This window comes from Podarcis bocagei (genome assembly GCF_964188305.1).
Source record: "Podarcis bocagei genome assembly, chromosome: 15".
NCBI lineage: Eukaryota > Metazoa > Chordata > Lepidosauria > Squamata > Lacertidae > Podarcis > Podarcis bocagei.
In genome coordinates, this window is record NC_138141.1 from 25179170 (window position 1) to 25201305 (window position 22136).

At 43.5% G+C, this 22136-nt stretch overlaps 1 protein-coding gene across 4 annotated transcripts in view; it reads right to left on the reverse strand.

Moving 5' to 3' along the window:
* Positions 1 to 22136, reverse strand: part of LOC308574538 (uncharacterized protein) — a gene marked incomplete at its 3' end in the record, with an annotated part of 155604 nt that overhangs the window by 126123 nt on the left and 7345 nt on the right. For 2 of the 4 annotated variants that reach the window (XM_081172429.1, XM_081172428.1), the window contains 6 exons: positions 14902 to 15022; positions 13980 to 14067; positions 11972 to 12160; positions 10985 to 11093; positions 5032 to 5226; positions 3506 to 3610 (listed from right to left, as the gene is read on the reverse strand). In XM_081172429.1, the coding sequence (XP_081028555.1) occupies positions 3506 to 3610; positions 5032 to 5226; positions 10985 to 11093; positions 11972 to 12160; positions 13980 to 14067; positions 14902 to 15005 (790 nt within the window). In that variant the 5' untranslated portion in view covers positions 15006 to 15022. Of the gene's footprint in view, positions 1 to 3505; positions 3611 to 3695; positions 3827 to 5031; positions 5227 to 10984; positions 11094 to 11971; positions 12161 to 13979; positions 14068 to 14901; positions 15023 to 17737; positions 18196 to 22136 lie in introns of those variants that run through there. The other 2 variants (XM_081172427.1, XM_081172430.1) reach the window with 2 other exon arrangements.

The window sequence follows — 22136 nt, forward strand, 5'->3', positions numbered from 1 at the left end:
CTTTAAGATTAGGCAATTCATGGAGGAGAGGGCTGCTAGCCATGAAGGCTGTGATCTGCCTCCACGGTCAGATGAAGTGATGCTTCTGAATGCCAGTTTCTGGAAGCCGCAGGAGGGAAGAGTGCTCCTGTGTCTGAATCCTGCTTATGGGTTTTCCACAGGTATCTGGGTGGTGACTGTGAGAACAGGACATGGACTAGATTGGACTCCCTTAGGCCTCATCCAGCAGGCTTTTCTTGTCCAAGAGATGCCCCTCCTGTCAGCTAGATACAGTGGACCCTCCAGATATGAACTTAATTCGTCCCGGGGGTCCGTACTTACCCCAAAAAGTCCATATCCGGAGGTGCCACTTCTGCGCACGCACACAGTGCAATAGAGCACTTCTGTGCACACACATGCAGTGAAACCCAGAAGTATACACTTTGCCGCATTCGTAACTCGAAATTACGTTACCCGAAGGTAACGTAACCCGAGGTACCACTGTACCATTATTTTCACTGGAAAAAGAACCATATCTCATTCCACTCACTAGCGTGGTATAGGAAAGAATATATAATCAAAGACAAATGACAATTAACAAAATAAATGAAGTGTGTGCAGTTTGTGATGCACCACCATCAGATTATTTTTTTTAATTGAGTTTGCCCAATTACTCGTTAATTTGCAAAACTCGTTTGCATTGAACAAGCTTCCCCGCTCATTATAGCATGACTTCTGAAAACTCCACTGAAAGGATAATAACTGATAATCCAGACGGTAAGTGAAAAAAAATAAATAACTTAAAAATAGAAAGAAGGAAAATAAATTTGAGGGAGGAAAATATCTGCAAATTGGTTTCAAAACGAAAGAAAATGCAGCAGCCAATCTGATGAGTCTGGCGTTTTTACATTTTCAATGACAGTGAAATAAAAATGGATGGAAGACACGTCTATGTTGATGTTATGGAATCCACAAAAGGACCTGTCCTGGATCACAATCGTCTACACTTAGATGTTACAGGAATCAAGATCAGGGATCAGCCTAATACTGCCTGACTTCAGCAGGTAGTGGCTGTCCGAGGTCCTGGCTAGAGGTCGTTGGCCTCAGGGATTTACCTTGTGACCTTACATAGGCAAAATGAATGGTGTACCACCATGCTGCAGCTTGGCCACCCTCCTGTTGCACCCATTCTCCCTTTCTTGTTTTCCTTCCATGCACAAAAAATCCTGCTCCTTCTGCCACTGGCACCTGGTGCAAAAAGTCCTAGGTTCAATCCCCAGCATCTCCAGGCAGAGATGACAGAGAACCGCATCTAAAACCCTGGAGTTATTAAAAACAACTCCTGGAATCAGCAGTGGAGAACGTTGGGCCTCTGCCCAAGGAAGGCTTGATTATAAATATTCCTGACTTTTGTGAAACTTGAGGACACTTGTTACCTTGCCAACATATATTAGAAAACGATCAAATTAGTTTCCTCCTATGTAGGCATTCTGTTCAGCTCTGTATAAACTGAGATGCATAATTTTCTACATCCTGCGCTCCTTTAGTTACCAGATAATGATAATGGCCATTTATACTTGCAGTCACCAATTAACTTACACTGTTGTGCTCCCTGAGTTGAAATCCAACATGACCAGCACACACAAAGCACGTGGGATACATATTCATAAAGATGCCCTCTGCTTCAGAGGAGGCTGTTCATGTAGTCAGTTTCATTTAAAATAGGTTTATTTCACTTATAGGTGTTATCCATTAAGGCAAATGCTATGACAAAGGCCATTGGCCAAGCTATCAATCTCCTGTCCTAATGGACATCAAGTGTAAGTAAAATAAACCTGTGTTTTAATGGAATGGATTCCATCAGCTACCTAATCTCTCTGCAACAAGGTTCCCATGGGAATACGCTGCCATCACAATGTGGAGAGGCATGAAAATGTTTGGAGGCAAATGGGATAGAAAGTGGTAAGTCTACCTCCCTGCTTACCTGTTTATCTTCCACTCTGCAAGCTTTTGCTGCATCCGTATTCTAAGCCCCTATCGGATAGACTCCTGAGCTCTGATACTAGCTTGCAACAATAGACTGTGCCTGCAGATGGAGGCTTCAATGAATCTGACCCAGAAATCCTTCTGCTCCCTCTCAGACTCACACTTCATCTCCCTGCCTACACTTCAGTGCACCAATTGCTTATGCCTGTCTGTTCAGATGATGGAGAATGTTCACAGTGACCTTGCGCTATTGAAGTATGCATTACACCAACTGAGCCAGGAAACGATTATTTCAGTTGGAAAATCTTGGGACAGAAACTCATTAGGTATGTTAAGAAGAAGCAGGACCATTCCAAACAGAAGTCACACCAGCGTGACAGTGTGCAAAGGCTGCTTTGGGTTACATCCTAAAAGTAATTCGCTGCTTTGGGTTACATTAGCTACATTACAGCAGCTAATGACTTTTAGGACTTCTTAAGAGTCAAGGTTCTGTACAATAAGGGTGTCTAAACTGTAGCCTTCCCAATGTTTCTAACCTACAACTCCCATCATCCACAGACAGCATGGACAAGGTGCTCACATTAGTTTTTAAAACCACAAATGACTTGGGTCTCAAATATTTTTTTAAAAACCACAACTTTATCCCAACCAACCTTGCTTGGGTACTAAGATCTGTAGATGGGGCTCCCATGGTGGTCCTACCACCCTTAGAAGAACAGGGAATGGTGGCCCAGGAGAGTGCTTTCTCTCTGGCACCCCCTAAATTTTGGAGCCCTTATTTTGGAGACGTGTTCGTGTCATCCTCATTGCACAGCTTCTGCAGTCTGCTGAAGATCCACCTCTTTACCTTGGCCTTCAACAGTTAAAGCATTTTGTTTTGGAGGGGACCCACCTCCTTTGCTGAATTTTTACAGTTCTGTTCCATTTAGAGTGGTTTTCCTTGTTTTATAATTGCAATAGCTTTATAGGTTTTCATTCTATTGCATATTCTATTGTAACAACCTGCCCTGGGGCTTTATGCTGAAGGACAAGTAAGAAATCTTACCAATAAATAAATAAGGAGGTTAGCACCTCTGCTGTAGAAGAACGGTCTATCCCTTCTGCTCTTAGATGTTGATGTTCCTCCTATCAAGCAAGTAATAAAGTTCTGAAATAGCAATTTTGCCTTCTTGAATCATGGGTGCAATTTGTCTTCTATAGTTCTGGCTTACTCAAAGTTCCAGTGGCATCTCAATGAGATTTCAGTGCTTTGGGGCTATCTAGCACCTTTCATGACTTCCAAGGAAGTTACTATCCAAGTTAACACCTTGTTTTTAAAAAAAAACAAAAACAAAGAAAGGAAACCAATAATTCTCAGAAGTCTCCGTGTACAAATTTCTAGGAAATTTCCTTGGTGTCTAACATGCCTTGCTTTATGCCAGAGGGTAGTAAATAAGCACTATAACTGTCAGCCACTGTAGAAGAGCCTAATTAGTGGTGTGATTTAGAGCTGAAACAGCTTTCCCGATTGTGCAAAACAGAGATAATATAAGGCACAAACCTGAAAAGTATGAAGAGCCATCGCTGGGCCTCGGGAAACGTTCCTTGGGCTCAAAGCTTCCTGCGGGGCATGGAGCTGTCATGAGATCATCAGCACAGAAGTGGCCTGCAAGATGAGAGAAGAATATAAGTAGAACTTGGCTGCTAGATCAAGCCCAATGGCCAAGTATAGTCCAGCACCCTGTTCTCACAGTGGCTGATGAGATGCTTCTTCTGGGAAGCCTGCAGGCAGGATCTGGGTGCAACAGAGCTATCCTCACTTGGGTTCCCCAGTAGCTTACATTCAGAGGCAACCATTGCACCTCTTGGGACCCAGCCTACAGGCCCCTCCTACAGCAGGCCCCCTGATAATGACTTCAGGCGAGAGTCATCTCCCCAGCAGACCTCACAAAGAGTCTAGTCACAGTCAGGAAACCTCATACTTGGACTTTACCACTTCAATCTGCAAGCGGGGCAGCACACATGCAGATGTTCTGCCATAGGGAAATATCTATCTACCCTTTGGAAATCACTCATTCAAACAATCTTCCCCACCTGCTATCTAAAGGGGTACATGCTTGCATAAGCCAGTTAAGAACTATATTTGGGTGTGATGCACCCAGAAGCTAACAATATAAAATCCAAACCCCCAATATCTAAACAATTTTTAAAACACACAATACAACCAACTTTTTAAAAAGCTGTATTAATTACTATTATTATTATTATTATTATTATTATTATTATTATTATTATTATTATTATTATTTACCATATTTTTCGCTCCATAAGACGCACCAGACCATAAGACGCACCTAGCTTTTGGAGGAGGAAAACAAGGGGGAAAAAATTCTGAATCCCAGAAGCCAGAACAGCAAGCAGGATCGCTGCGCAGCAAAAGCAGCAATCCCTCTTGCTGTTCTGGCTTCTGGGATAGCTGTGCAGCCTGCATTTGCTCCATAAGATGCACACACATTTCCCCTTACTTTTTAGGAGGGGAAAAGTGAGTCTTATAGAGCAAAAAATACAGTATTTATTTATGTCCTGCCTTTTCCTCTGACAGGACTCAGGGTGGCTTACAGATAAATACTTGGTTGTATTTATTACAATATTTACCGTAATGAGGATATCGCGAGTCACAACTCTGCTTTTTGATTGCAAAATGTTGATAACAAAAATAGCAATTAAGAAGCCAAAGAAAATTGCTAAAAGCAAGCAGAGTAGCAGATGAAAATCCAAAGCAAATTTGCCAAATAGATTTAAGGCCTGTTGTCATAAGCATGTTTTCAGAAGGCAGTTAAAAGCCAACAGAAAGGGTCCATTCTTGAAGCAGGGAGTTCCGTAATCCAGGTGTAGCGACAAAGCAGGCCTTCCTTTGAACTATGAAACTTGACTCACTTCTAGTTCCTGTGCATTCCTTCAGACACTGAACACTGACCTGAATTCTACTGTCCACATGGCATCAAATGAAGCCTGTTCACTGGCGCCCCCAAGTACTGTGCAGATAAACAAATCAGTATAATGAAAAAAAGGGGGGAGAAGAGTCACCTGAAGGGCAGAGCTGGCACTGAAGGGCTCCAGCAGCGCGAGTGGATTCCTGGGCCTGATGCACCTCACTCAGGCCATCTGCAGAGCAGGCACTTCCATTACACCTTGGACTCTCAGTCTGCCTGGGAGTTGGGTCCCAAGAGCCAGGGGGACAGGGGAGGGGCTGAATGGTGCCGGCATGAGGACAATAATATCCTGAAGGAAAAAGCAAAGTGACAGGATGTGGTGTGGCAGACAAGGGATGCATTCTTGTAGCACTTGCATGATTTCACTGCAGCTGGTGAAATCAGCGAAGGGGCAAGATGGTGTCTATGTTGATAGGAATGGCTCAGAACCTGTGGAGAATGGTTGGCTGGCTAAATGCACTATTCCATTCTTCTTAGTTCTCTGACAACATTTGAAAGTTCGTTCTTTCTTTCTCTCTCTCTCTCTCTCTCTCTCTCTCTCTCTCTCTCTCTCTTTCTAGAGCTAATGAGCATAGGATGCCAGATTTATTTAAGATAAAGAATGGTACCACACTCCCCTGAACACCAATAAAATGCACACCCACAGTCTGCAGAGCAGTAGGAAACCAAGTGATATCAGAGGTCAAGTCCTCTCGCTGCTCTTCTCCCTAATGATATTGCTTAAAGCAGGAGGTGATGGAGTGAGGAGATATCAGGTCATGACAGCAGTCACTCTTGCAAAGCATCGATACCTCCACCTTCCCTCAGCAAAGTAGTTGAAAATCATGTTGCTTTGCAAAGTTCAAAGTGAAATCAGAATTAATTTGGAAGTAACATCCAGGGAGATGTTGTTTTCAAAGTAGGGATGGAACAGCTGTTAATTTCTGCTTCTCTCAGTATCCCATTTTCTCTGCTGCAGCACTGCAGCACTAGTGCCTGTTGAGGCCACCAATGGGAACAAAGCTGCCTATTGTGAAGGTCAAGGGAAATGCATGCTCTATGCAAAGCCCACATTCTGTGACTGAACCATGGCGGCTCCCCTCCTTCTTAAAGGCTTCCTGTGTAGAGCAAGGTGCAGATCCATTTCCTTCTTCACTGTGATGTGTGAAACTGCCCCTGTAGAAATTTTGCCTTCCATGGGGTTCTTAAAAGAGCAGAAATCCCAGATGGGATATGGAAGCTCCATGTTAGGATAATTGAGGGAAGGACCAAAGCTCAGCAGTAGAGAAGAAGCTTAGTGTGCATTAGGCCCTGGTGTCTTGCCATTGATTGGCTCCACTGGTTATATTAAAGCCACGAGGGCATCACAAAATGCATGCATCCTGCTCTTCCGACCATTGCCAAGCTCTAGACCTGACTAGAGAGATCAGTCCTAGAAATGGGGCCATCATTTCCACATGCTCTTCCTCCTTGGCTCCTTCTTATACTCCCTCTTCAAAAGTAGCAACACTATTCCTAGATGCTTACATACTTCCTGAATGTCCTGACTTCTCCTCCCTTGAACCTCACACTCTGATGACTCAGAAGTTTCAGTTAGCCTCCTGCTGGCCTCCTCAGGGTTATACTGCTCTTCCCCTTCTAAACAGGATGCCCAGACATCTCAGCATTTTCCCTAAGTGTGTCTGGGTGTGGTGTCCCCTCCCAAGTTTAACCTCAAGCACCTCTAGCTAAAGCACCTTGGGGTGCAGGATTGGGAAAGACCCCACCACCACTGTTACTACGAAGTTGGGAAAGCTCCCATCAGTCAGGACACCGACCTAGGTTACTAAAGTTTTGGCACAATATAAGGCAGCTTCCTACATCCCTACTTTGGACAAGGGCATTTCCATCTCCTATGCCATTCTTCCTCTTATGTGGGTATTTGCAAAACCTTGCCCAGTTCACAACTTTATCTTACTCTAGAGCTGGACCACAGGACAAATTACAGCCCCTTCACCAAAATGTTGCACTCCAGCCAAAACCCATTACACACACACACACACACACACACACACACACACACACACACACTTTCATTTATTATATTTCTGTGCCACTTTTGACTCACAAGGCTCATAAGCAAAAAATAACAGTAGCATAATAGAGCATTATAAATACAACATAAATAGTATAGAATAATTAACAAATTATGAGTAAAACAACCACCTTCTACAAAACACTATTAACAAAACAACTAAAAAATAAGCTAAACAGCAAACCCACAACAAAAGTCATGTAAGATTTACAAAGCATTACAGCACTCATAATCTACAAAACAATATTAACAAATTAGCAATCCAAAATAAAACACTGTTGAATTCACACATACTCTCTCCCCACCCCCATGACTCATAATCTTCCACTAAGTTCATCAAAAGACACATACACATAATGCCCATGGCAGCAGCTCTGTTCTGAAGGGTCCTAGGGCTGGAGGGTGGGGCAAGGCAGGTGATGATCAACATAAAGTCTCACTCTGCTCATATATATCTGTGTGAGTTTTAGACGCTTTCCCTAGGCTTTGTTGCTAATATTAAGAAAAGACTGGTTTGCAAATGTTTCATTATGTCAAAAATGGCCAATTTCTGTAGACAAAGACTGTGTCTTGCTCTGCCAGAACCGCTCTGAAATGACAATATTCTGTACCAAACTCCAGAGATTGCCTTGGTGCCAGCACACGTTCTCCTAGCTCCATATTTTGCACAATGAATGCTCCCGGGAGTAGGCTGCTCTCTATTCATTGGACACTAATACCAGAAGCCGAAAGCCTGGAAACCCAAGACCCAATGTTATCTGATTTCCATAACAGTGAATTACAGACCACTGCTGGAAGTGAACCACCAAGGCTTTTCATGAAACATCAATCATTCCATTTTGCCTTTTATCAGTCGACATCAAGGCAGCCAGAATACAGGAACACTTCATTATTTAATTAGGAGGATCCTCATTACAGAGATCAGAATCAAGTTACTAACTACACTGGCACAGTGGGAGGTACCTGGATGTGCTCATTAAATACTTTGGCTTCCAATGGAGCAACAAGTAATGAAGAAGGGGAGAGCCTGAAACTCCCCAGGAGATGGAACTTTGGGCCTGGAAGGCCACGAAGCAAACAGCTCCGCAAAGCTTTAGCTGCTTTCATTAAGGAGCTGTCCAGTGCTGAAAGCTACCCTGATGTATTGTGACCAGGGATGCTTAAGAAATTTGATCTTCACAAATTTCAAAGCAAATCGACCTGATCAGCCCCTCCTGGACTTAGCATGAGGATTGGAACATAGCTATCTGTCCAACACAATTCTTGGCTCAAAAACATGCACAAGGTAATATGTCCAAAGGTGTACTTTTGAAAGAAAGTTAAGTTTTAAGCTACGCATTTAAAACAGAATGTTTTTATATCAGTGTAAATCAGCTGATTGTTAGTATAGCATTTTGCACAGAAGCTCAATGGTCAGCTGATCACCAGGGCTTGCAAAGCACAGTGCTAGCAAAGTCCCAGGGATCAGCTGATTCTTGGTGCTTGCAAATCACCATGCCGGGGGTCCCATCAGCTGATTGGTGGTGCCTGAAAATATCATTGTGGCCCACACAGACCTTTACCTGCTCCACACTCATTGTCATAAATGATGTCAGATGTGGCCATGGCTTGGCTAAAATGGTCTCACGAGGCTTTACTAGGTCCATGGGCTGGAGAATCCTCACCATTGATTGACACCCTGTGTTTTTCCTTGTCTTAATTTTCACTTTTCCATTACCTCCATGGAATGCGGGTACCTACCTTACAGCCTTCTCTTACCACCCTATTCCTGTGTGGGAGACCAGCCCTGATATTGCTGGGCTTGTGACCCTGGTCTTCACTGTGCATGTATGCTGAGCCCTTTCTTCCTTGCCCACCCAGAATTCCCAAGACTGATGCTTTTATAGCTTCACATTTATTATTTCATACTAGAGACAGGTAATTTAGAATGGGATAAAAAGAGAAACCGGCAGAAGCTAGAAAGTGTTTAGTCAACTCACCTTGACGAGAGTAAAAAAATAAAAAGCCATTGGTGATGCCTGAAGTGCCGCTGAGTATTTTTACATACCACCAACCATTCCTAATATGCCTGGGAAGCAGGAAGCACCGAAGCCTTGCAGTTATCTCTGCTGTGCATTTATGGGTTCTAGTTCATACAATTTGCAAAAAAAGAAAACTCCTTTGATTTTGGGTAGTTGTTCAGATCACACTACCAGCCTGTTTGCAAGTGCTTTCATATAATTTGGCAGAGAAACCCTTGCCTATGGGTGCGTTGGAGAAGAATGCAGTCTTAAGGTAATATGAATTTCATAGTCTGTCTGTCTGTCTGTCTATCTATCATCTGTCTATCTATCATCTGTCTATCTATCTATCTATCTATCTATCATCTATCTATCTATCTATCTATCTATCTATCTATCTATCTATCTATCTATCTATCAAAACTCACAAGGGTAAGCCACATGCATTTGCTTCCCATCTTCTCCCCATAAAAAGTGCTTTGGTGATTTTCACAGATAACTCTTCTCCCATCTCCAGAGGGAAATAAATTTCCAGCATGAATTATTTCAGATATTTGATTCCCTTCCAGCCCGATTTTATGCTGAGAGACAGTGTGCAGTGGGAAGCAACCTCTAATTCTGGTTGCTTGTCTTTCTCTGTAATTTTCTGAGCCATTTCAGCCAATTAATCATCTCTAATAACATTCTACGCTTCCATAATTCTCAAAGGCAATTGTTGCTTTTTAAAACAAAGGTCTGAGCTCCCCTCTGCCCATCCTCCTGTCATATTTGGTTCAGCGCTAATGTCACAGTGATGAATTTGCAACACCCCGATCATTCCCACAATGACAGGCTAGCGATATCCTGAGGATGGGATTATCAAGACGTCTCTGGAATATCAAGCAGGGGGAGGTGTGCAGTAGTTAAGAGCAAGGAGCTCTTTAAATGGCTTATGGAGGACAATTGAGAATTCACTTATTTACTGGTGGAGCACATCTAATCTCCCAGGCTTTACTTTCAGCTTTCCTGAAGACTTAAAAAGTTGAGCCTGCCAGGTTGCTTCAAGTCAAAGAAATGTAGGGCTGTAAAGGACCTGAAAGTCATTCAGGCAAGCCCTCCCCCATTCAGGTGGGCTGGCCTGACCCACAGATTCTCCCAAGCTGAGGTTATTACAAATCAATAAGTTGAAGTCACACAGAATTCCACTTCAGCATCTGCTGAAGACACACAGAGAGATGTGAAACAGACACAAAGACCTTTCCCCCCAAACATTTATTCCTTACACTGTTAAGCAACTCAAAGCTATTTTACTGGGTAAGTCCTGAGATGGACATCAGGAGCTGACTGGGGATATGAAGCTTCATTTCTTTTTAATTGCAAAGTGTATTAATCGTGCCAAAATCTGGAGCCCCAGATCAGAGCACACAAAGTTATTAATGATTATGGCATGTCAAACCAGGGTGTATTCACACACACTTTTTAATATGCTCAAGTCCTCATTTTTCCCCTAAGCCTCACATCTCTCTCTGGGTTGCCAGAAATCACTTTCTCTGAGTCTTTGGCAGAATATGAGAGGCACCATCCATAGAAAAACAGCCAGGGACTTTAGCATCTCTGGCTGATTCATCCTGTCTAAATATTGAATAGCATTTATTGTGTTAACTCATATACCAAAGCAGAAACCTGCCTAAATAGTGAGTGTGTGGCCTCCTATCCAGTCAATGATATAAGGACAGGGCTTTTATCTCATATCACTGCACTTTTTACTATGAAGAAGAAAGGGAAGATTACCTCTTTGTCACACAGTATTGTCTTGCTCTCTTGGGATCAACATGGAGCAAATGAAACCTAATTGCTGCTGAAATATCTTCACAACTCTACTGCCCCCAGACTGTCACTGAGCCACTGCTTTAATAAGAACTATTTCAAGGGTTTGGAAGCAAAAGCAGAGAGTTACTATTGATCCAGGGCCTGTCTGTGTTTTGCATCCAAGGTGGCTCAGAAGAACAGCCTACCTGTTGGACAAGGCTGGCACTCTGGACTTCCTTCCATAGAGAAAAAGCCAGGGAAGCAGGCTCTGCAAAAGGTACGGCCAGGATTGGGCTCGTGGCCACCTGGGCAATGCTGACGAGAGAAAACAGAGAACATTTTGATGAGGGTGCCTTTCCCCAACACAAAATTAACCATACAACCAAAGCCCAATTGATCCTTAATACACAAACAAAATAAATTTGCAACCAAAAATAGAGTTAAGAGGGACATTAAAAAAACTATGTATGTATGTATGTATGTATGTATGTATGTATGTATTATTATTACTTATTTGTCACTACCATATAATTAAAAAGACAGAAAGAAGATACAATATCAAGTTAAAATACATCAAAATATTAGAAAGTATTATTACCGTATTTTTTGCTCCATAAGACACACTTTCCCCCTCTTAAAATCTAAGGGCAAATGTCTGTGCATATTATGGAACGAATGTGTGGTCCTTGGGGCTGGGGGGGGCAGGCTTCCCCCTCCAGCCCTGACAAGCTCTGGGAGCAGCAGGAAGGCTGCGCGCAGCCTTTCTGCTGCTCCCCAACCTGCTCTTTGGGGCCGGGCTTCCCCCGCCAGCCCTGACAAGCTCCTGAGCAGCTCTGGGGTAGCCTGCAAAGCCTCCTCAGAGCAGCGGGGAGCCTTCATCTCGCTGCCCTGGGGAGGCTTCGCACAGCTACCCCTGGCTTTTGTGGGAGGTGGGGGAAGGGACAGAGTGATGCTCTCTCACTTCCCCCACCTCCCGCAAAAGCCCCCAAGAGCCGCATATTTTTTTTCTTGAATCCCCCCCCCCCAAAAAAAGTAGGTGCACCTTATGGTCAGGTGTGCCTTATGGAGCAAAAAATACGGTAACTAAAAGTGCTTATACTATATCAACATAAAAAGGACACATCCTATTCTTCTCATCTAAAAGATGAACACCAATTAGGAGCTCAGCTAGCATTAGGTGTGATACTCTATACCTGTATCTCCTGTCCATTGGGGCAGACATATCCTTTGGGGCATTCCTGGCACTCCATCTCTCCAGCAGGCGAATACTGACCAGGGATGCACTTTCGCTGTAGACCCATCTGTGGATCACACCGGTAGCCATCTGGACACACCTGGCACCCAGCTCGGGTGCCCAAGCTGATGTAACCATCTGGGCAGGCCTGCCAAGGAAGTTATGAACCATTAAGAGGTGTGCTGTTAAGTGGAATGGTGTCCCCAAAAGAGTCACAGAAATGCTGTGTTCCCAATTGGCCATTACTGGAACCAAGATCTTTATGAATAACATTTCACTAGCAGCCAAATGTCTGGGTATCTGTGACACAACTCATGAACAAGCATTTGCCCTTTATAACACCAACATTTTTGCTTCCACTTCGTGATCTCTTCTTGCTTCATGTGCCAGATCTTTTGGCAACTTTTTAGATCCAACTCATGTGTGGTGGACTCACGTGAACTCCAAGGGCAAAGCCATTAGCACCACTTCAGCTAGTGCATCAATTGTGCTATTCCTGGAAAAGGATAGCCAGGCCACTGTAACTCATACACTGGTAAACTCATGTTTAGACTGCTGCAATGCACAGTATGTGGACCTTCCCTTGTGGCTGGTCCAGGGGCTTCAGTTGGTGCTGCATATTGTGGTCTGGGTTGTGAGCAGTGGGTACATTATCACACCAATGCTAAAGGATCTACACTGGTCGCCAAGCCAATTTTAAGGTCAGCTTACTTACATATAAAACCTAAACAACTCTGGACCAGGAAACCAAAAGGACTGACCCCCCACCCACCCAACCTGTCTGGGAACAGGATAAAGATGAATAAATGAAACCCCAGTTAGCCTTGCCATGGCTTGATGATTATTGACATGTCATAATGTAGAGGTGGGATTTTTCACTGGTAGTGCTGGTGTTATAGAATGCACTCTGTTGACATATACTCTGTATTAGAGAGAAGGATAAACTCAGTGAACACTTTTTATTTTATTCTGGCAGAAGATGGAAGCAGGGGTGTTTTGTGGGAGCTTACTTGGCACCAGGAATATTTAAGAGGGAAAGAAAGAATGTCAAAAGCAGAAAAACTGGAGCTCACATTTTGCAATGCCCAAGAGGTTAAAAAACAACCCAAACACATCAGAAACAATCCCATAATATTCTTTTGGGCTCACGTCAGTTCGAGCAGCTGATGAAAGAGTAATTTCTCTTAAATAGCACTGCAGAGATGTGTTAATCACAGGATTTGGGAACACGCCCCATGTTTTGCCTGGCAGAGGGAGAACAACTGAACGTATTATTTTAATTCAGAACATCTAATGGCGGGGATTTTGATACCCGGATGATGAAAGTTGCATTTTTTAACTTACAGACCGCTATCTTCTATGCCAAGTACATTTAGATGGGAGGTAAGAATGGATCTGGACAGGAGCCTGTGTTACCAGCCCCTGAGTTTACAACAGCCTCCAGCTGGCTCTATATGTTTTGAAGATGGCCCTGACAATCTATAGAGCCTCATTACAGGAATGTCTAGGCCCTTCAGCAATGCCACTTCACATAGTTGCTCCCTCATGTTAGCTGCAATAATCAGCAGAGCACTATCCCAGCTGACAGGTTTTACTTTGTGCTCTACCTGCCCCCGCAACCCATGATAAACTGCATGAGATCTGTCTCCCGCTCTACTCCTGGGTACACTGTGGGCTCCTCAACACACATGGGGGGGGGAGAGAAAGAGAGAGAGATTCCAGCCTTTAAATTTTATTTCAAAAATCAGCTGCTAAATACTTAACTGACCAGTTGTGTCACAGATAACTCAGTTCTGCCCTCCTAAAATAAAGCCTGGCTACGCCTATGGTGGGTGGGACTCCCTGCCTTATTGTTTGAAAAAACAAGAAGGATTCAGCAATTGAGCATCCTCTGAGTATGAACAGAAACCCCATTTTAGCTACTGACTCTCTCCTTACTCTCCCTTTCCCCGTCCTGTTTCATTTACCTGGCAGGATGCAATATCTTCCTGAGCTGTAAGTTGATTATAGGTTCCTATGGGGCATAAGCGTGGAGCTATCTGACCTCCTGGGCAGCTGCAAAGCAAAGCAACAAAAGTGTGAGTCCAACTGACCATGGCTCCTTGTGAGTTTCACACAGCAAGGGCTAAGCCTCAGCTGAACCTCAATTAGACCTAATAGGCTGACTCTCATACTATCTCCCTATAGTGGGACTCAAAGTGAAGGTTTTCTTCCAGTTCACCCACAGGAATGTAGCTTTTTAGGCTCAGTAGGTAGTTTTAACTAAAGTACACATTTCTTGCAAGCCATTTCCCCTGATATAATGTATTTTGTATGTTACTTTCACCGATACATACATTTTTATGCATGCTTTAACTTTGCATGTGCGTTTTGGCAAACACTGCCTGCAGAACTGCAGCAGAAAATTTAGGTAAGTGAGAATTTCAAAGGATAGCTGTGTTCTGGGTCGCATATTGTTTCAGACAGTGCGGTTTTGATATATTTGGCTTTAAAGGCATACTAAATCAAATTTCTCCTCCATCCGCATGATCTGCAAAATCTTCCAAGGTCCTTCTTTCTAACACCTTCATCCCATTCTAAATCCATCCTTCACCCAATTCCGAAATATTGTCCCTTACTATCCTGCTTCTCCACTGTCCCTTCCCTCCCTCCCTTTATGGATTCCCCAATAATGAATTATAGTTTGCATGGACCTCGGGACAGAGCCCTACTTCCTTTCCCTTTTTGCCTGGAAACCTCTGTAAAGTGCCACCTCCCTACTAGCCTCTTCTAAGCACAGAAACAAACCAAAGCTTCTCTGGAATCCCTTTATGCATTTCTAGTTTCACTGTGTAACACACACACACACACACACACACACAAAATCACTGGCCTAAGGTGCTCCCTTACAAGAATCCAACAGGGCACTCAAGGCAGTTGCCAGAGGTGTGGTAGTATCCTTTTGAGCAGTTAATGAGGCACCGACTCTTACAGATTATATCTTCATCACTCATGGAAAGAGAGTTCGTTCCTGCAAGAAAGAAGAAAATGGTCCCTGGAGATGGCAAGCACAGCAGAGCCAGGATACTAGATCTAGCTTCCCAACAGAAATTGTCTGAAGGTATGTGAGGCCACCACGTTGCTAAAGCTAATCAGGTCTGGATCAGTACCTGGATTGGAGAGCAACTGGGGACCACATCTGTCTGTGTGTGTGTCTGTCTGTCTGTCTATCACTTTTATAGTCCACCTTTCCTCCAAAGATCTCAAGGTGACCTACATCATTCTTCTCCTCCCCCTTTTATCCCCCCAACAACCCTGTGAGGTTGGTTAAGCTGAGAGTGAGTGACTGACCCAAAGTCACCAAGTGAGCTACATGACCGAGTGAGTATTTGAACCCTAGTCTCCCAAATCCTAGTACAACACTCTAACCACTATATACCCCATGTAAGCTGTCTTGGGTTTCATGATGGAGGGAAGGTGGGATATAAATGCAATAAATAAATAAATTGCCCCTCTTTTTCTTCAAGAAGCTCAGGGTGGTGTACATGGTTCTCTCTCTCCTCATTTAATCCCCACAACAACCTTGTGTAGTATTTCAGGGTGTCAGGCAGTGACCAGTCCAAGGTCACCCAGTGAGTTTCATGGCTTAGTGGGGATTTGAACACTTGTCTCCCAGGTCTTAGTTTGGTCCTGTATGCCACAATCCTCTCAGTTCAGAAGGTCAGAAGAATGGTGTTACGACTCAATGTCTGAAAGACATGGCCTGGGAGATCTACCAGCAATCCTAGCAATGGGGAGGTTCACAGTGTGGCTTCGCGAAAGGCACTCAACACATGTCCAGAGGCAGTTTTAGCACATCCCAGGACACAACCTTGTTATCAAGGAGGGATTCTGGAGCTGCCCACAAATCCAGCTCTGCCTAACAAAAGAGCAGAAGCCAACCTGAGAATACAGAAATATGGCTCCCTTCAGGGGGAAAACTGACACCTGCTTCCAAGAGACTTCAATGCAACTTCAATAACAATAATAATAATAATAATAATAATAATAATAATAATAATAATATATATATATATATATATATATATATATATATATATATATATATATATATTTATATATATATATATATATATATACACACATACACACACTGCCCATCTGGCTGGGTTTCCCCAGCCACTCTGGGTGGATTCCAACAAAATATTAAAATATAATAGTCTGTTAAACATTAAAAGCTTCCCTAAACAAGGCTGTCTTCAGATGTCTTCTAAAAGTCTGGTAGTTGTTTATCTCTTTGACATCTGATGGGTGGGTGCTCCACAGGGCGGGTGCCACTACTGAGAAGGCCCTCTGCCTGGTTCCCTGTAACTTGGCTTCTCGCAGTGGGGGAACCGCCAGAAGGCCCTCGGCACTGGACCTCAGTGTCCGGGCAGAGCGATAGGGGTGGAGACGCTCCTTCAAGTATACTGGACAGTTCCCTTTGGGCAAAATGAAGATCATACCACAAGCTCCTTTGTAACAAAACCAAACAAACACCCTTTTGAAAGAGTGGAATTCACGAATCAACAGTTTGTATTAGGAAATGGGCTTCCTGAACCCAAGGTCTAAAGATTTTAGTGTGAGCACTTGACACTAAAACGCTTCTTTTCTGTGTCCCGACATCATTTCCAGAGCTCAGCCAGTGAGAGCCCATTAGTTTCAATCTAACGAAGGTCTGGCCCACAATCCCTTTGTAACTGTGCCTGGTGCTATGCCTTTTGGAGGACTTGACTCTCGGCACATGTATTCATTATTTGCTTATTAGGCAAGCAGCCCGACAAATGGTGGAGATGTTTGATGCCGGCAGCATGGGCCAGATTGTTCTTTCAGAAATGGACTTTTCTTTCAAACATGCAAACAGAAGAGAGCAGAGCAAAAAGGGGCAGGATTGTTCCACTGCCAGAAATTTACTAAGCATGCACAGAAATTAATGCTATATTTACACCATACATTTAAAGGGCATTTAAAACACACCCCACCCAAAGAATCCTGGGAAGTGTAACCCCTGAGTCATAATTGCAAGCACCCTTAACAAACTACAGTTCCCAGGCTTTTTTTTGGGGGGGGGGGTAGGGGGAAATGCACTTTTAAGACATGGTGGGCTTATCCATACCATGTAAGGAAGGGGCAGGGACAACAGAAGCATCTCACTATTTAAACATACTGAACAAGAGAAAATGCATTGAATGAAAACAAATTTGCCAAAAGATGGGTGGTTTTTATTTCCTTCTTGAATTATGATGTAAAACTGTATTCATCGTTCCCCTTAGCGAAGTCTTATTTTTAAACTTTATGATTAATGAGTATGCACTACTTTTCTCTTCTGAATTATTATTTTTTTAAATCTCTATTTTTAAAACAACCACCACCACCAAAAATGCCAACAAGCCATGTAAAAGATTCTCGACTCAGGGTCTTGTCCAGGCTTAAGGAACGGAGGACAGAATGTTCCCTCAAATCTTCTTTTTAGAAAAACAAAAACAAAGACTGCATATGCACACCATATATTTACAGCACACTACAACTCTTCCTCATCCTGGGAATTGTAGTTTGTTAAGGGTGATGGAAACTACAGCTTTACTATGGGTAAATTACAGCTCCCAGGATTTGGGGTGTGTGTGCTTTAATTGTATGGTGCGTATGCAGCAATTTAGGTGACAGTGATGAAGGAGAGAATGAGCACATTAAGAAAAATTAAACATACCTCTTGAGAAGAAAGCAAGGGCGGAAAACCAAAGGAACCAGCTCCAAAGTTCAGCCATCAGATCCAGGGAAAGCTGGCTCTGCCTGGCATGGGAGAAACCCAAAACCCATGCAAAAAACTGCCAAGTTCTCTTGCTGCCCCAGCAACTGATGTTTCCTTTGCTGGAGCCAAACGTGTAACCAAATCTCTCCTGGGTAATCACTTTCCAAAAGAGCCTGAAGTGAAATGAACACCGAGCAGCAGAAAAAAGATGACAACCCCCCCCCTCCCCGAGGTCAACATTGTAAGGATAACCCCAGAATTCAAAAAGGCACAGCAGAGGCACTGGCAAAACGCAGGCCTTTCAAAAGCAGCCCCAAATTGTGACGACCTGTGGATTGTTTTAAAATCCCAATGTGATCAGCTGCTAAATTAGGCAAAGCCACAGAATTCAGGCCTGCTAAAGGCTATTGGGTAGTAGTCAATTTCCCAAAATTATAACGAATATCACATAACAAAACAACAAACAAAAACAATGACAATGTAGTCAACTCAGTTTTACTCAGAGTAAACCTGTTGAAATAAATGGTCCTAATGTAACCATGTTGATCAATTTCAATGGGCCTACTCTGAGCAAAGATTTATTGAATACCGCTCATTGTCCACAACTGCAACAATTAAACCTCCATGTTCAGAAGCAGTGTATATCTGACTAAGGCAGGGTAGGCACATTCATCATGTCCTTCTTGTGAGCTCCCCCTGGCACATCCAGCTTGCTGGAATTGCACTGGAGGCAGAGAGCTAGCTAGGATGGCCAGAGGCAAGGGTGGACTGAACTCCTGTATATTAAAGTAGCATATAGAATAGTGAGTCCCAAACTTTTGTGGACCACTGCTCCCTTGGTTCCATATATTCATCTCCAGAGCCCCCTACTTTATAAAAAGCATTATTCCAAATAGGAGTTTGCACCACACACTAAAGAAGATAAGAACACAATAAAATTTAAAACAGTAATGATTAATTGTATATTTACTCAAAATTAAAACTATATAGTTTAATTAGTTCAATAAAATGGATAAACTTTATCCAGGGATACCAGCTTTTCAAAGTCTGGTAGTCATTGACACCTCCAGGGCTCCTCTGCCTCTCGGCACCCCCCAAGGTAGTGTCCCCCCAGAGGCCAATACTGCCTAGTTTGGGAATCATTGATATGGAATATAAAGTTTGGGCAGATAGGTGGCTGGAGGGCATTAACACTGGTACGGTGGAAAGCAAGGAGACCAACAGAGCCAGTGGCAGGCTGAACTACATCTCTGACTTGTTGTAAGGAGGCAGGCAGGTGAGAGTTGACTGAGCTTTGTGGAACACATCACCGTAATGGACCAGCCTCTATTGCAAGGGCACACAACTAGTCAATATTATACCAGTCAAACTGGTATAACAGCAACAAACTCTTTGGCTGGAGGGTCTGAGGCTGGGCCACGGGAAGTAACCTAAGATGAGGCAGCTTTCGGGACAGGCCAGTGGCCAGAGCCAATGAGCAAGTCACAACCAAAAGTCATCAGGATCAGAGAGCAGAAAATAGAAAGGGTGAGGACAGGCTAGCAGGTCCTGACTTAGCACTGTCAGACTCAGGCGGACTCTATGCTTAGCATCAGCAAGTGCCTGGGCTAGAATGGGGAACCTCTGCATAGTGACCCCATACAGTAAACTAGAAGATCTGCAGCTTGGATCATCTTCTCAGCTGAAAGAATTCTGGGGCTCTGGCCTGGCTCTGGCCACATTGGTTGCCCATTGGACAGGAAGGGCTATAAAAGGCTTCACATTTGATCTGGTACCTTCCTCAGCTCTGATTAGCTCAGATATGGCACTTAGGCCATGCACAGAAGTTTCCCTGTTCTGATCTCCACAATGCAGGAGGATATGCTATGTTCAAGTTCACTAAAACCCTGTCCAGAAGCAGCTTTTGCAATTACATCATGAAGATAAGATCCTTCAGTAATAAGAATAAAGAAAAGGTTGGTACTGGGCTGCTTGATGTGAAAATGGGCTGATTGCAATGATACAAAAGTCTGCCCATTTTCATCTGTGAAAAATTCTGGAGAGTACAAAATACTGTACACACGTGCCAACTGAACAGAGACTTCTGAAAGGAACACATGAGCTCAGCAGGGAAGAGAACACCCTCCTTCAAGACTCTGAGATGCCACCAAAGGCCTCTGCCACCTGCCCCCTCAGCTAACAAGGATGCCATCTGTTGCACTTTTATAAAGTCTTTAATTAAACTCTTCCAATACATCTCAGATGCATCTGTTTCCTTCCACCCTATAAACAATTCCTGGGAATATCTGCAATTATCTTACATTACAGACAAGAATTGCCAATTAAATCTTTATCAACACAGTGTTAAAGAGAGGCAGCCAGCCAAATTCACTGATATAGTTTCCCTACCCCTCCTCCTCAACAGCTAGCTAGCAGTTGGAGAACACCTGTGGCTTTTATAGGGTGGGGGATGCAGATTTGCCAACCAGACAGCATCATTTTGCTAACTCAGTTAGGACAGCTGAGTTCTGGAACAACTAGTGATGCAGATCTGCATACTTCTCAAATACTTTTCTGCCTTATTGTACCAGATTGGCTTTGCCAGGCCTGATCCAATACATGCCAGGTTCTACTCTAGTTCTGTCAGATCCACAAGATCCTACCATAACTCTTCCTTTAACTATCCAGCATCCTTCCTTCCTTCCTTCCTTCCTTCCTTCCTTCCTTCCTTCCTTCCTTCCTTCCTTCCTTCCTTGTCTATATTTTAGGTTATTATTCATGTACAGTAAGGTAATGCTGTGGCTTGAAACTCTACTCCACCCCAATCATTATAGCATCTTACTTTTGGATTAGCAATAGTAATGTAGTTTCAATTCTCCTTTTTTCAACTCTTCACCCCCACCCGGGGAATACAAGAAGCAACTTGCTTGCCAATCCCTTTGGATGCAAGACGAAGTCATTTGCATCTTTTGTACGGGCTTCTGACTGGTGCTGCACCCTGTAATTTTAGCCTTCCAGAGCGATGTTAACACCTCGGGAAGAAGGCAGATCTGACAAGATAATGACATCTCCCCGACAATGATGCCTCAGACACATTTGGGGACAGGCACAAACAGCGCCAATGCTATTTTAGCACCATTCACCATCGACGCAAGCTTCGCATTGGTGACAAGGATGGTGGGGTGGAAGCTGACGGCAATCAGAGCTGGTGGCATGACCTATTGCATACATGCAAGCACATTTCAGCCCAGCCCACGCAATCCACACTCAGCCTCTGTTCCAGGAAAATTGAAAGCTGCGTCATTTGCTTTACCCTTATAGATTCTCATTTGCTCGGTTAAAAGCAGTAAAGTATAGTACACCCTAGTTTTATTTTGAACGCCCTTTGTGCATGCTAATCCTTTCCCTCAACAATTTTTGCAGAATTATACTAACAGATTATAGAGTCAGTAGAACATATATTTAGCCAGTGTGGTCTAGTGCTTCAAGTGCTGGACCTGGGAGACCAGGCTTTGAATCCCCACTTAGCCATGAAGCTCACTGGGTGACCTTGGGCCAATCACTGCCTCTCAGCTTAACCTACCACACAGGGGTGTTGTGGGGTAAAATTGGGAGAATCATATGCACTACCTTGAGCTCCTTGGAGGACATAGTATATAAACATATCCTTGTTTACGAGGTCCACGGTACGTGCAACGATTTAAGCAAAAATCAGTTGCTTACATAATTGTTACTGCTGCACAATTAATGAAAAAAGGAGACTCTGATGAAAGAGTCTCAGCTTGAGCTGTGCTGAATATTCACCAGTCTGAATTTCTGAGCCAAAGATACGTAGCAATTTTGGTGGGGTGGAAATTCCCTCCTTCCTGGATGAATTACAAGGGTGATTAATTCCTACCAGGGACTATGCAATGAGTGGGATAATGTCACAATGGTATGTAGCCAGTCACATTTGGCTACATTATGCTGCATCCATGAAGACTAATGAGGGCATCTGAAAGCTATTTAAGATGAATATGGGAACATCTCTGTAAGAAGTTCTGAATAAATGGTGGAGGTGGTGGTGGTTAAAATAAGGATGAGCAGCAGTCAAAAAAAAAAGAACAACATTCAGAAAATATTTGGAATTGTTTTAGTTCTGCCTTAGTATAGTGTGAACAGAGAAGCTGGAAAGGCCAGATACCTCTTACTGGATCCTTGATAGGCTACTTGCAAGCATCATGTCCAGGATCCATTGCCCTGCCCATGGCCTATTAGCATCTTTTCCACTTGTGTGTCCCCTATGCCCCCACAGCCTGACTTAAAACCACATCAACAAGTGACATTACCTTGCAGATTCTGCTGTGTGCGGTATCATAGAAAGGCACATAGGGGATAA